The 16441-nt window shown below is 36.9% G+C and overlaps 1 protein-coding gene across 2 annotated transcripts in view; it reads left to right on the top strand.

Annotated features, from left to right (window-relative positions):
* AGMO (alkylglycerol monooxygenase) overlaps positions 1-16441 on the top strand; it is a 200484-nt gene that overhangs the window by 112071 nt on the left and 71972 nt on the right. For both annotated transcript variants that reach the window (XM_069774164.1, XM_069774171.1), the window contains exons 11-12: positions 2449-2531; positions 3717-3822. In XM_069774164.1, the coding sequence (XP_069630265.1) occupies positions 2449-2531; positions 3717-3822 (189 nt within the window). The remainder of the gene's footprint in view (positions 1-2448; positions 2532-3716; positions 3823-16441) is intronic.

Consider the following 16441-nt stretch of genomic DNA (forward strand, 5'->3'; position numbering starts at 1 on the left):
TCAAAACCATTGCAGGTTCATTCATTTTCCATAAAGTGTGATTTTAGCCATATATTGTAATGTAGCAATTACATGACTTGGTTAACATTTGGATTTGGTGTTCATTTCTCTTTCCTGCCTGAGGGGGATACAAACCCTTACATTCCTTTTCTCAGAGTAGTGCCCTACCACTGTGGGAACAATTTTAAGGCAGTCTGTAGAAGCTAGTGCATTGCACTGGAAACACAAAGCAAAATCAGACCCACCTGGTCAGAAGGACTACATTTAAAAAAAGGTGTAATTCTCCAACTTAAAAGTGAGGACAGTCTCTAAGGAGGAACGTCTTGAATTTTCCCTGGAAAAATCCTTCATTTGACAAGTGACAATAATTGAAAAACATATCAAAACATTTCTAAGAAATTTATGGGTGAGTTCCCTTATGCCTGTGGCAAATCATGTTTTTCTTTGTCCACTTGAATTTTTGTGTGACCTAGTTTCTACAGGAAGCTGAAGTGGGAGTTGAACTTACTGTGGCTAGATGAGCAGTTTAAGAGCTACTCATTTTATTAAACTGAAATAGAGTGTGTGCCTGATTTTTATAAAAAAGCTCTGTCCAAAAATGTTGTCACTTCAAATTGCTTCATGTTAACAGTGGAAAGTCTTTTAAACTTAGGGTAGCTGTGGGGTTTTCAGATTCTAGAAACTGAAGTTTTCAAAATGAACTCCCTCAATTTAATCTTTTATTGAAAAATTTTAAAACTCGTATCTGGAATTTGCAAATGTATTCCAAGTGATACAAACTTTGATAAAGGATTATAAGCCCATTAGAGCATTTTTGCTTTCTGGACTTGAGCAAGAGTCTCAACATACAACTGCTATACTGAGTCCCTCCAGTATTCAATATCTAGCTCAATATCCTGTCTCCTGTGATGGCCAATAGCAGATGCCTAGGATAAGAGCATAAGGAAAGTGTAAAGAGTATCCTTTCTCAAGGTCTACGTGTAAGTAGATGGTGGTGGTAATCATCAGTCTGAGGTTTTGTAAGTTTATCGTAAGGAGGGATAGAACAGATTGGAAATGTAGCAATGCAGTAATGAGTTTGATCTGTCCTGGTATAAATCTGTGCAACAGAGTGGCTTGACAGGTGTCATTTGTGAGAAGTGTGTTCTGGCTTGTAAACTGGGGAGGCTGCTGTTTAGCTCGCTCATTGCTGAGATTGTGTTTTCTTTGTTCAATAACTGTTTGTTAAAGATATCTAAGTAGGTGCTTGTGATTCTTCAGTAAAACAACAGAAACCTGCCCAGCCTGAGTGTGTGGTTTGATGTGTTTTGCAAACATGGGCACTGTAAGTTCACACAGCTGTAAAACTTGAGAATATCCTCCTGTGGCCTCCCACGCTCACAGATAGTTACCTTAGATCTCTTCGAGGGGTAGGGGCCACCACCGAAGGAAGGTGGGCATGTCACTGAGTGGGATTTATTGAAATCAGGGCAGACATTCATAGATTTTTATTTTTCCAGTGCCTGCAATCTTGAAGTGCAAGATGCTGTTCATAGACCCCACTGCTGTTGAAGCCAGAAAGGATTCCTATAACTCAGCCAGATCCACTACTTTTGTTTTGGTTTTTTTGTTGTTTTTTAAATGAAAAAGCAGAGGCTTTTCAAAACTAATATTTGAAAGGAAGTCAGGGAGGGAACAAGAAAAGTGATTAAATATTTGATTTTCAAAGGCAGCTGTGTAGAATATACAAAATATTTAATAAATGAAAAAATTCAAACTTCACAATGAAACGAATTTCTGTTTTCCTGAGGTTTGTTTATATCATTTCGATGTAAATTTTAAGGACATAAATCCTCACGCTGCTGTTCATCCAAGTACTAACACACATGTTAATGTTTAAAAGTGTTTTAAGTCTGGTTGAAGTTAATGGTATGAGTTGAAGAGTTTTGCTGAATTGGGAATCAAGTGTTGAGTTGTCATGAAGGGACAATATTAATTTTGTTTCTTCTTAAATATGGTCATGTTGTCATGTCATGTGAATTCTTATTCTTACCAGTGTGTTGGTTTTGGTATCCATTGGGATTCATGGATGAGTATTGTAAAGACCTGGTAACATAAGATTAAGAAAAAGAACAGGGTTTCTGGGATTTTTATCTAGAAATAAGTTTGTTCCCTCTTGGGTAAAGGCATAAGGGAATCAAGTAACTTTGGGAAAACACATAGCGCGGAAGAGAATATCTTAAACATTATTTTGGAAATACAGCATTCAGGAAACAGGCATAAAGGTGGTTACTCCGGGTAAGTGTGCTATCCAGAGCAGATATTTTTGTTGTAAAATTTAAAGTAACGAATTGCCTTAAAAGCAGACACTAACATCACCGACTGAGGAAGTTGAAGCTCCTGTTCTGTTAAAACTCCATTTCTCTTCAGAAAATTACTCTAAATAAATTCCTTGTCTAATTTTAACAGATGTTATCACAGGGAACTGTTCTCCTGAGAATTGGCTTTATCATTCTGTCCTTGACCTCTTTCGGACTGCTTATGGAGAACAGGTAAGATACAAAACATGCTTTTCTTTTTTTCTCTCATTATGCATTATTTATCGTTACATGGCAATCTCAAGTGTGTCAGAAACTATATTGATAAAGAAATATAGATACACTCGGACACATATGTTGTTGTCTGTTGACTAGAAAATAACACATAACTAGCCAGCACTTAAACCCAGGAGTGTTCCCATAGCAATAAGCGGCTATATCAATGTTGTGCCTTGCAGAAAAATTATGGGATGGGCTACTTATGTCACCCTCTGTGCTTGCATTTGTTGGGTCCACATCTCTGGATTTGGGATGCTGGCAGGCCAGTGAGACCTGCAGGCTGTCCCAAGGCCATTCAAGCTCAGACTGCAACCATATTGTGCCAGTCCTGTGTAGCATGCCACAGGTGTCAGATACAGTGATGGTACAGGAAAAGCACTCAGCGTAGCTCAGAGTAGACTCAAAATCACGTGAAGGATGTTGTAAGCTTAAGACTAAATTTAATCAGTATGGATTCAAATCATATTGGATCTTGAATACACCAGCCCACTGAGGCATACACTATGGAAGTAGTCCATACAGGCACCGTGACCCTACAGAAGAGTAAATAGCAGCTACGGTTTCTTACAAAGAAACTATTTGCCTGCCAGAGCAGAAATCTGGAATAGAAGCTTCCTTTGAGATTGAGGTGCCACTTCGGCTTTGCACCTGCTGTTCATTATGTTTTCAGAAAGGAATACCTTTCACTTGTATGGACTGAACAACTTATTTCAGGACAGGTAAAAATCTGTCAGTATGCCAGAGAGGTATAACTTAGCGAGTTAATAATGTGCATTAGTAAAAATTTACTAATTTACTAAAAGTAGACCAATGAAAAGATTCTGAACTACTCATGTAGCAGTTTTCAGAATTTTGCTGTTGTTATTTTTGAGGTCAAAAGATAATAGCTATATATACAGCTACATTTGTGTTAGCTCATATATAGTTTGTGAGTATGTGTATTCTCCCCCGCCCCCGGCCAGGAAATTCAGTGTTATAGGTCCATGTAAGGTGTATACTATAAAAACTTAACTATAAGGTTGAGAAAGATGACTTGATGTAAGTACAGGACATCACAAACTGTTTCTACATTCTCTTTTTCACCGAAGTTAACAAAGAAGAAAAAATTGGATGTTAATCTGAATTACTTCCTGTTTCTAGGCCCGAAGCACGAATTTTGGAAATCATCCGCTGCTTAGTCTTCGTAGGTGTGTACAAACATGGTTACTTAAGGAGTCAGTTTTCTTCCTTGGGCTATGCATATGAGGTAAGGCACTTATTTTGAAATATCAGCGCTGATGACTCTAGATTTTTTATCTCTTTAGTAAAAGAGGAAACACTAAACATTTATATTTTGCTTCCTTTTTTAACATTATACTATTTGAGTAGAATATTGTTTTTTTTTCTTTTTTTATCTCTTTATTTCTCACTTTTTATGATTAACTTGTAAGAAAATTATTGGGATTTGCTCCCAATTCCAATTTCCATTGAAAAAAAAAGTCAGGAAAGTGTATATTTAACATTTCTTGCAAAAATAATATATCAGTGGCCATATGCTTTGAAGTAAATAACAGAAATGTGTTGCTGAATTTGAATTGATTAAGTCACCTTTCATGAGACAATTCTGAAAATGCTTGGAGGCTGGAGGAGTCTTAAATATAAAATATTTTGTTCTGTACTTATACCTCAGAAGCAGACTTTTAGCCATTGACAAAGATAGGATACTGGACTAAATAGACCTTTGGTCTGATCAAGTATGGTTGCTTTTGTGTTCTTAGGACTTATTTTTACCCTGTTTGTGATTTTTGCTTTTTAATCTACCTTTTTCTTTTTTCAGTGCAGTTGGTATTTCATAATAACTCTTTTAATATTATCTGAATTAAATAACACTGAATTATTAATATGATTCTGATATGAATAACATTCACAAGCTACCTAGTGCTGGTTACCAGCAAAGACAGTTATCAGCAAGGTTATGAACAGGTTGCTAGACTAGTAGAACTGTTATCAGAAAGTTACCTTTTGGCTTAAAACCAGAAAAAATGAAATAAAACAGTAGGGATTGAGACTTAACCAAGTTCGAAATGGTTCCTTTCTTTTGAAACATCTGCAAAATTTATAGCAACTTTCCTAATTGGAGGTTTCTGGTAGGGGTGCTGATTCTCCTGCTTTTCTGAGAGATCAGGCAATAGCAGAATGGAAAAATATCTTATGCTGCTGTGGGTCTTTTTTTTTTTTTTTTCTTTTTTGCCTTGGATAGGAAACAATAAGTATTGGACAATATTAAAAGCTAGATAAATACCACTAATCAAGAATTGTTTTAATTTTTTTCCCATATTGTTACATTGTCAAACCTTTGGTTTATAAATCAAACAGTTCTTGAATTCCTTTGAGAAGTCTGCCAGAACTCAGCAGATATTTGAAGGATTTTACTTGTATAAATATCATTTGGAAAATGTTTTTATTATTTACTGAGTAACCCACTACAGTAGATAGGCTTGAAGCAAAAAATTCTAAAATTTGGCAATTAATTCTATAGCCCTTGAGATATAGCTCTCAGACTTGAATTATTTGGGTATTCTAACTGAATTTGGGGAGAATTATATGTCAAAATATACACTCCCACTTAAAAAAACCCAAAAACATGTGCTTGCCTTGCTGAGCTCTGTGTGTGTGCACATATGTAAAAGCGTCTCTTACTAAGAAACGAGTGGAAGTAAAATTACCAGATTGTTATTTCTATTGTTTGTAGGGAACTATACAGTTTCCTACTCTTTCATGAAGAAGGACACAAAATGGAATAGTTCTTATTCTGTTCTTTACATGTATCTGTCATTAAAATTTTAACTTTATTCCCATCCTGAGTTCTTCCCTACTGTACTTTCCTATCCCTTCTTCTGTCTAATGTTTTTCCATTTATCCTTTATATTATACTTCTCTGTTACTCCTTTTTTAGTCTCTTGTTTGGCACTAAGTAGTCCATTTTTAACAAGAAACAGGAGTACCTTGCTCATATTTTTTCTTTGAAAATACTGAAAGAACAGGTGTCTGTCTTATAAATTGCTTGCTCTCAGTGAGAGCAGAAGAGATAATGCTTCTGCGTAATGCCAATATGTCACCACTAGAGACTTACATTTTATCATAAATCAACAAGTTTGTGATATTAATAGCTTTTGTGATCATAGAATAACAAAATAGTTTGGGTTGGAAGGGACCTTTAAAGGTCATCTAGTCCAACCCCCCTGCAATGAGCAGGGACATCTTCAACTAGATCAGGTTGCTCAGAGCCCTGTCCAATCTGACCTTGAATGTTTCCAGGGATGGGGCATCTACCACCTCTCTGGGCAACCTGTTCCAGTGTTTCACCAACCTCGTCGTAAAAAATTTCTTTCTTATATTTAGTCTAAATGTTTGTGATAAACTTCAGAGAGTCCCCCTTTTTGACATAAATGATCCACTTTTACTCTCAATGAATTATACAGTTTCTGGATTCATTGTAGAAATGTTCTTATAGGTGGTAATATTGTTATAATGGGACTTAAGATCAAAAAATTCTAAGCAAAGGGAAACTGCCAGAGATTTGTCAATTTGTGTTGAAAAGTCTTCAAATTTTAATATTTTAGCTCAATATTGACCGCATCATTTTGAACCAACAGTACCAGAAAGCATAATAAATAAACAAACAAATAAATAAAAGGTTTTCTCAGAAATTAGGTCAAAAATTTGTCCTAAGAATTGTTTCTGTTCAACATCCAAACAGGTTATCTATCCTTCATAATACCTGTATTTCATAGTACAATAGTGTTGATAAGTTTGAATATCTTGTGAGACTTATAAACATAGATCTAGCTTATAAGCAATTTTTAAAATTTCTGCTACATATGTCCTAGTAATTTTTATCTGCTTGCTTTTCAACTTCCTTTGCTCTGTTTCATTTTCAAATCCACTTACAATTTTTGAGAGGTGTAAATGAAAACATTTATTTAATCTTTTTGTTTGCCTCATGTAAATATTCCATCTTTAACATACACCTAGATTTAGCTGACTTTGATCTTTTTAATGTTACTTTTCTAGTACTCATAATCTGCAATATACTTAAATAACGTCCTCCTTACATCATCATCCTTATATGTTACCAAATAAACAATTTTTTAGTAAGCCAGTATTCACGAGCAATAGGAATGAATGCATGACATCATGTAAAAGAATTTCTCTCGACTTTTTTTTCTTTGGTCTATAAATTATGCCTTTCAGGGCACTTACTTAGGGATGAAGAAAAATGAACTGTAGGAGGCATGATGGCACTACTCAGTGTGTCTAGAATTTAACAAATAATTCTTAAGTTAATGGTGCACATTGCAGCAGATAAGTGCAAGACTGATCTTACCAACAGCATGTTGAATCATTAGTGAAAAAGTATGTGACTTCTGTCTATACATGTTGCTTTTTTCTGTGACTATATTTCATATGTTCATATTTCTCATGAATATTTTAGAACCAGTAGGTAAGATTTCAGAAGTAAATATCCTTGCAGTACTATTTGCAGGTACTCTAAGTAGCAAAAATAGGTGATTTAAATTGCAAATGATTGCATTTGGCTCATAAGAAGGTGTGACAATTATCAGAACTTCTACATGGGAGGAAGGCCTTCTGGGTGAAAACTAGAAGGAAAATACAGATGAAATGAGAGAAAACTAGAGGAGCAGTGAGAGAAGAGAAAAGAGTAGAGGAAACAAAGAGCCAGGCTTTCCCATTTTGCCATTAAAGTAGCTCAGGTGGGTGTGAAAAAAGCAGCTAAGGACTGCAATTCCAGCAGGAGGAGCAGTCCTGCCCTCTGGCTCCAGCCTCTAACTCTCCCTGCCCAGCTAATTGGGTTGGCCAGCTGGTCTGACTTATGCAGCCAAAGATTGTTCTTCAGGTAAGTGATGCAACTTGCTGTGGAGCAAGAAAGATTCCTAATGCTGAGGCTCAGGGAGGGTGGAAGTAAAATGAAGCTAGAGGTGTGCAAGAAAGACTTCTGCTTTTGCTGAAGCTACACTCTTAATATGGTTGTTAACTGTGTCCACAGTCTAGTAAGCACAGCATTGGATCTATTGATACTTTAAAGTTGTATGTTACCAGCCTTGATTCCTTGTGAAAATTATGTTATTTTTCTGATCATTTAAAGATATTGTTCTCCCTACTATTGTTTTTGAAGTCCTTCCAAGATATACTCCTGGGGGATCTCTCCCGGTGTCCTTTCCTTCTCCAAATAATAATTGGAAGTCATCAGACTTAGAAAAGTGATATTTTTTTTTCTTATGGGAGGTAGAACAATGAACGTTTCTCAGCATGCGCTTTCTGTTCGTTGTGCTGTATGTATTTCATATGGGTGGATAGGTGAAAGAAGCAGGGTTTGTTTTGTGCTTTTTTTGTTTTTAAGAAAAAAGGCGGTGATGTTTGAGGAAATTTTTAAATCTTAAGAAAATTGTTTCTTGGATGGAGGTCACTGAAAACCTTGATGATAGAGCACAGATATATTTGACTGGTTATAGACAGTAAACTGAGGAGCTAATGTGTTTCTGCTTGAAGATCTGTGCTGCCACATCCTATGCTAGTTAGTTTCCTTTAGGCTGATTACTTCATGCCTGTGTAATGTGATGATCATGTGTATTACTGAAGCCAAATCATTTTCTGTCAGCCTCGGCCTGGAGTCTCCTAACAACCTGGAGGTAGCAGAAAACATTGCTTGTGTGTTCAGTTATGCGACAGTTCAGCAGGCACGATATGTAAAAATAAATCTGTGATGATGGTGCACCTCTTCAAAGTGTTTCCATCCAACTGCTCTGGTTTGGCATCGGCCAGCATATTCCATGAGCTGATTTTGGTCAAGCGCTGGCTGTTATTTGACAGTAGTACTAATGAGGAGCAAGTAGAAATGAGAGCCATTGACATGTTGTTGGAACTCTTGTCTTAAATATTTTCACCAACTCTCATAGTGGCTGCAACTCAGTATTGAGAAAGACTCTTAAACTAAGGGCCTAGGAGTGAGGAAGCTGGAGGAGGAAATACAGGTGTCTAACTTGACGTGCTTGTTTGCCTTTTATCTTTGTTTCAGCTAAGGCATTGTATCTGGGAGTAAATCTCTTCATCCAGACTCCTCCCGCACTGCAGCTTCCTGGGCTGCCGGGCTATGAAAGCATTGGCAGGCAGTATTAATTTACAGGTAGGAAGGACAACAGTCTAGCAAAACTTTCACTGGGGAAAAGAGAGAAGAAGAGAGGTTGTATACACGTGTGCTATTATGAATGAATAACTTGTTTCCTTTTCTGTTTTATGTGGGCATGTGTTGCATTAGAAATATAACCAACTTTGGAAGACACATAAAATCTTGTGCTGCAGGGTATAACTCAGCCCTTAACTAATGGAGGCAGAAATGGACTTCGTTGTGGTCAAATTGCTTATTTACCCCTCCTCAGTATCTAAACTTGTTAGATGCAGCTGTTCCAGACACTTTTGGAGACAGTATTCTGTACCAAATGGACTGCTTCTCTGATGTTTGATGCAATTCTGGTATTTCTTACGAGTGTGTCAGCTAATTTGTCTGGATAAAATATATAATATCTCTTTATTAAAGAACTGATTTGCACTGTATTCTGTGTTCCACAGCAGTCCCTCTTAATGTGATGTATTACCACACTACTTATTTCTCCTTTCATCGTACAAAGACTTGCTGTTACCTCACTTGTTTCTTAGTGTAATTTACCAGCGTTGGAATACTGACTTATGAGTACTAACTTAAAACAAACATTTACTCATAAGAACTTATTTCCACTTCAGTGATGGTTTTCTGCTCTGTAGCATTTTTGCTTGGTCCCTCATTATGATCATCTGTGCCGCATTTCAAAGAGCAGCATATCCCATATTTGGTTTCCATTAAGGTGAAAGCTCCATGCCCTGTGCTATGATTTACGACCTCAGCATTTAGGCAGTCTCTGTGCCCTAACTAGATTGGCTGGTGTATTTGAAATGTATTTTAGAAACGAAGCTGGGGATGGAAGGAAACTCTACTGCCTTATGATAAAAAGCCTTGTCAACACACATGGAATTAAACAAACAGGAGTTGTAATCTGTATTTTCTATGTTAGCTTCATTCAGAAAAGTCCACTATACCATACAGTGTATCCCAGGGACTGGACTTTTAATATTCTTGACAACTGCCCTAAGGGGAATAATGTCCCTTAGAAAAAGTCACAGTAAAATCTGGCAGTAGATTAAGTTAGTTTCCACTTAGGTGTGACAGCAGAGTCATTACTGATTTTAGACTTAGCCAGTTTGAGAGTCGGCTTCACCACCATCAACTAAAGACTATGATGTATAGTTCCAGATGCTCTGGCCAATTGACCGTAAAATTGCTCCGCATTTCTGGCAGAGCAGCCAAGCTGGAGCTTTTAAAATCTCCACTCCCTGAGCTCAACACCCTCCCCCCTCTGCTTAAAAGCTGCTCATTATTCTTCTTCTGCCCGCTGATCTTAGCAAAAGAAAAACTTCTGGAATCAATTAGAAGTGTCTGCACTTGATGAGATTTGCACGTGAGTTCGGAATTGCGAGGCTTTGATAGTGTCAGCCAACAGCTGCAGTTTCAGGTGGTAAAATGGGGGAAGGAATTTTCCAGGGTTTATTTACAATCATAAAATAAAACAAAAATCAAGACAAGTTGGAAACCATCTAATGTGTCATTAAAATGAAGCCTGAATTGGGTTATATATTTATTTTGTCTGAAAAAAGTAAACTGGTGGTTTATTATCAGGATCTTTTCAATTACCTTGCAATTATTAGGCTGTATAGAGTGGTTGTAATAAAATGCAAGCTATGGTCTGTTGCTGTAGCTCTAACTAGGAAAGAGGCATCTGCTATTACTTTTGTCACTTTAATTGCTTGACAAGACAAGGAGGTAGTCATACTTAATAGAAATCAGAAGCATGCAGTCAAAGATGAAGCAAAGGTGTTACTCTGAAGATAGAAAATACCTATTCACGTATACTGTCTGAAATTTTGTGGTTTGTTCTGTCAACACTCACATTGATAGTCATAAAGTTTATTTTCTGACCCTTCTTAGTCCAAAGAAGTTAGCGGTTGGCTTGTATCTATATGCAATGTTTGCATTTTAAAGGTAACAGTCATGCCAATTGAAATCATTAATATTCAGTTATACGTCCGAGGGCATCTTTGTAAAAATGAAACTGTGCCATTTCACACACGTTGCTACTAATTTGCATTGCAGACTGGTTTGGTTCATAAATCAAAGCAAAATTTTTCTAAAAGCCAGTAATGCCGCAAACCCATCGAACTCCATTTGTTTTTCTACATCATAATAACACATGGATAATAATAAAAATCTCCATACCAGTGAATTGCTTCACCGATATTAATCCCTGGTGACAACTGAGATATTCCACATGGGCAGATGTTTCTGTCTGTGTAATTGCAGTTCCGGTACTAGAGTATTAACTGATATCTTTTTTGTAAATGCACAAATGCATATATTTGTTTCATACCTAGATTTCTTCTCCAGAGGTTGTACTGTTAGGAAAACTAATCTGTAGAGTAATTTTTTTTTTTTTTTTTTTTTTTCCCCCTTTTAAAGAGCTCAAAAAAGTACTTCCAGTGAAGGAACACTCAGAGAATGCCTTGTTTGCAGTATTAGTCATCTGTGTAAGCATGGAGGCACCTCTGCATCATAACGCAGGCAGCACTGGCATACGCTGGAGTGAGAGGCAGGCATACAGGCAGACCCCGCGCCGTTTGGATTCTGTAGGAGAGATGCAAAGGCAGTTGGAGCAGACTTGTGTTTCCTATGCTTGACAGAGCCAGCACTTACTGATCAGTTTACACTCTTACACGTTTTACGTTCAGAGTTGATTTAAAGGTGTAGCGTAAAGCACACTGCAGTCTCTGAGTCAAAGGCAAGGGTAAAATGGTGCTTGCTGCATCCCGAATGAAAGACACTGTCTTGCCTGCTGAGGTTTCCCATCCGCACACATGGTGTGGGGAGGAGCAGAAGATACCTTCTGCATCCGTCAGATTGCGTCCTCCAGGCACGCTGAGCACCCCGGAGCGGGGAGCCTTCCAGCCCTGCCATGCACAGCTGGTGCGTGCGTGTGCTCTGCAGCCCAGCTGTCTTTAGCCTATCAAGCTCACCTGTGTGTATGTGTTCATTAGGGCAACCTGATATGCAAAATTAGTAGACTTCTTTCCAAAATCAGGTAGTCTGCCACCAAAACTATTGCAAATGGCAGGTGGGAATTGTCCTAATCTTAACGAGAGGAGAGCTGTACCTGTGTTCCCAAGACCCTGAAGGCAGATGGCTTAGTTTGAATTTATCCTCAACATGACAGGCAGAGGGATTGAATTGGCTTTTAGGAGATGACAGCTTTAATTAAGCTAGCTATTTCTGATGGTGAATAAATCTAGGTTTGGCAGATACAAGGTGACCGCAAAGAACCAGCCTAGTATTTAAAGCATTTTGGATATTTTGTCTCATAAGATTTAAATAGAGAAAACCCAACTGTAAAAAAGACATGCAGTCCGGGGTTACTCAGTTTATATGTCCTGCAAGGGAAATGGAGGTACAAGATTCTTCTTCCCATAAACGTCCCTTCCCACTTCTGTAACAGTGAGCAGAATGTGGCAGCTGTGAAAACTTAGCATTTCTGGAACAGAATGTCCAACATTCAGGACCCTCAGAATTGGGCTGTAATATAGGCCATTTGAAAGCCAAATCAATACCTCTATTTAGGAAAGCAGAAATTAACTCCAAATATTCTATAATATATTTTATTAGAATTGATGATTGAAAAAAAATAATCTTTTGCTCAGTCTATTTTTTCAGAAGCTTATTATGAACAACAAAGGAAGAAAAGCACAGTAAAAGTCAAGCCTCTGTTTTTCTATTAGCAGCACCTGAAATAACCACAGAGACTAAAAACTAGTTCATGACATCTGGGCAATCGCATGCTAAATTCTAACCAGCCAGTGCCTCTTGTCTAATGTGGGCAGTAGATCAGTAAGATAAAATCAAGCCATTATCTGTGCTGTGATTTATTACTGCCTTGTTATATCATTCCTTTGTAAGAGTTCTGTTTTCTATGATGTTTAGAGTCAGGGAATATAAAGAAAGCAACAATGCTATATATATATTTATATTTGGGTATTACGCAAGGCAAAGAGAATGTTTTAAAATTTCCTTCTCCTGCCAATGCCAAATAAAAATTGCCTGATGAAAGAAGATTAGCAAATGCTATGTTTAACAACTGATTCCCAAATGCAGAACACACAAAACACTTTGTATGTTTAAAAGTTGGGAATAGGTGTTATGGAGCAAAAAGTACATGTAAAGCTCTAGTTATCACTTGAAGCTAAGGCAAAATAATGCAGCAACCCCCTATGGAGTCTGGGAGTGATCCCATCTGTCCTGACAGAATTTGTTTGGTTTATCTTCATGTGGAGCCCATGAAATGCCTGGAATAGGTTGTTTATTTTGCTGATTGGAAGCTAATATACAGTTGAAAATGCCTGGTTTTAGTTTGAACATTTTAGGTTTTATGGAGAAAAGGATGCTATATTTTGTCCTTAGCTATTACCTGGATTCATTGCACATCTGCATGACTATAAATCTCTAGATATATTTATTTCTCTTCTTGTTGGCTTCATGCAAGTTGGCTACAAAGAACAGTCAGATATTAGGAAATGGTTAAAAGTGGTGGTTAAACAGGATGTTAAGAAGCAGAATCTGGCCATTAACTGCATTGTTTTATATCTACATGTCTCTATACCTATCTCCACTTTCCTTTGCGAACGATCTAGTTAGATTATAACGTCTGCCTTTGTGCATACATAAAAGGGCCTACCCCACTTCTGTGCATTATGTAAGCAGTGAATAGAGCCGCCATCATCCTAGTTAAATTCCTGGTCATTTTTTATTCCTGACTTTCAAGTGAAGCCTATTAAACAATTGTCTTGTTTAGAAAACTTGGGGGTTTATGTATACATATTTTTTTAAGTTCTCTGTTGTCTTCAGCTGAGTACGTTCTTGCACAGTATGAGATGTGTTCAGGAGTCTAATTCTAATATCTTGTTGGGCCGTCTTTGCTTTTAATGAAAGTGTTGGCATAAACCAAGTCCATTCCAAATGTATTCTCCATACTATTTGTATGGCTGGTAATTAGCTTCTGGGGCTATCTGAGGCTTATTAAAATGCATCCCCAGACTATAAAACATGTAAAAAGCAAGAATTCAACTGCCGGACTTGTAAACTGGACCTAAAAATGTGTTACCAAGATATCAGCAACTGAGAAAAGCTTCATAAATTTTAAAATTAAGGTACAACTGGCTAGAATTTGCCATGCCCTCTGGATAGAAGTCTAAAATGTGCAGATGGCTGAAAAAAAAGGCATATGCTTTTATAAGTTTATATTTTAAAAAGCACTGAAAAATATTTGAGACTTTTCTAAATAAAGGGTTCCAATTTTTAACTTTCCTTTCTCCTTCTCTTTCCTTTTATTATTTTTGCTTTTTTTTTTTCCTATGTATGAAAAAAAGGAAATGGAGAGGACTAATATGAGGACTTACACAGAGGAATTAATTTAAGAACTTGTAAAATAAAAAGCAAAAAAGTAAATATTACTCATGGGGAATTTCCAAAAAGAAAAATTTTAACCAGTTTTAGCAATTGTTTATTTGCATCCTAGGCTAAGATTTCTGACCAAATCTATTTGCTCCAGACAGAATTCTTCATACCATTTTATGGCCCTCTGTCAGTATCTACGCAGTAGTGAACATATTTTGTCCTAACAGTGTGCTGAATATTTGAATTGGTCAGTAAAGACTCACTTAAAGACTCTGCTGGAGTCTCAAGCTGCCATTGCTCAATGTGCTCTGCCCTGTTGACTCAAGTAATAGAGAGCTATACGAAAACTTCTGATTTGCTAACCAAATCAAAATAAAATAAAACCTGCAAAATAATTTGAGGTCCGTGAAAACTGGAAATCTTTTAACTTCTTTTGGAAAAATGGAAGACAAACGCAAACAAGTGGGAGGCTGAAGGTGGGTAATAAGAATGTTTCGTTCTACCTGGGCTGATACACTTTTATTTCACTTTACCTTTTTTTTGTTTCCCCACTATTATAAAATAAGAACAGTCAAATGCCAGAAGAAAGTATTGCCTGAAACAAAAACATCTCATGCAAAGTTCTCCATTTAAAATAAAATCAAGAGTCTTCAACTTGCTGTAAGTTCATTAATCTTGAACTGACACGCTTCAAGAAATAAATTGATAAAATTCTCCCATCTCTAATTCCAAGAGCAGAGGGAGATTAGTGAGTGTTTTGTCTGAGTGGCTATATGAGCATCTTGCTGTTGGAATTAAGCAGCTTTCCATTAGCAGAGTGATACTGCATATTACAAAAAAACAAACACTGTGAAGTTTTAACGCAGTCCTTGGTATTGGTAGAATATTAGCACCTGAGATTCAGATCAGCTTTTTCACACCCTGATTTTTTTTTTTTTCTGTCATTTTACATTACTCAAAGGTAGCTCACTTGAAACCAATAGATAATTTTAGAGTAAGAAATTCTCAGTAGAGACTCTGTGAAGATCTCAGAAAACCCTTTCATAGCTTGAAGGAGAGCTGGGTTCATCTAAGGGGGGACGGGGAAGGGAAGAGTCTCTGTTGTATGTGTATATGTAGTGCATAGCCACCAATGAATTATATCAAAGAACAGGAAACAAATTTAAATAATAGCATGGTATATTCTTATATAACTTCTTTTTCCCACTGTAACGTCAATTTACACAGTGTTACTCTGATTAAGAACAGTGATAGAACAATTATAGTTTTATAGCCTTAATTTTTAAATAGATTCCATCTTAACATGATGGTTTTGAGTATCTTATTGGACTATTTATCACCTTCTAAGTGTTTAGTAATTTCTGCCAGGTTCTTGTAAAGAGTCTTAATCCACTAGATGAACCAATTCTGCTCCTTCCAGCGACGTAAAATGGACAGTTCCACTCCTGGCTGTTGGAGAGTTAAGAAAGAGGAAAACAGGATCTTTAGTGGATCCAGGTTTATTTTTTTGGCTTTGTAAACTCTGTGGCTTTCAGAACTTATTAGCATCAAATAAAAATCAAAAGCATCAGATTGCAAAACTAACAAAAATAATAGCTGTGAAAGCAGCACGCAAGCAAAACTGGTCCATTTTTTCCTGGACAGTCCACATAAAATCTGCCTGACAAACTACTTTACATCCTCTGCTGTTTTATTTTGATCTTTGTGGAGATCAAATTGCATGGTCTTCATGATTTTATTTTGTTTTGTAATGTGCAGTAATCCATACTATTAAATTCTACACAAAAGCATATTGCAACTGTAAAATCTGCGTGTGTTAGACTGTGCATATTTGGGCATATACGTCAGTAATTTTGGAGAACCTGTAATATGTTTGGCAGTGGAGATTCTGGTTTTCAGAACTGTTTGTGTGTGGACAAATGTTTTCCTCTTGGTTTAGATGGAGTCTTCACAATGCAACTCATCTTTGGAAAATTGTGGTTGAAAGGGAACCATTTTAGCTTAATTGCTAAGAAACTGAAGCTATGCTTAATACCGTTCAAAACAAAGGTAGGTAGGTCTTCTGCTGAATGTCTGTCTGTTTGAAGGAAAACTCAGCTAAGACAGGTCACACTTTTGCCTTCAGTCCAAGGTATGGTCTTCTTTGGGGGAAGGACTTGGAAATTGATGACTGCCAAGTGTATTATCAAATGCAACATTATTCTTTTTTTGGACAGAGTATTCATATTCAATTATTAGCCAGGTTAAAAGTGGAGTGGAAGGAAAGGGGGTGGGGGGG

Source organism: Haliaeetus albicilla, chromosome 2, assembly GCF_947461875.1.
Source record: "Haliaeetus albicilla chromosome 2, bHalAlb1.1, whole genome shotgun sequence".
Classification (NCBI taxonomy): domain Eukaryota; kingdom Metazoa; phylum Chordata; class Aves; order Accipitriformes; family Accipitridae; genus Haliaeetus; species Haliaeetus albicilla.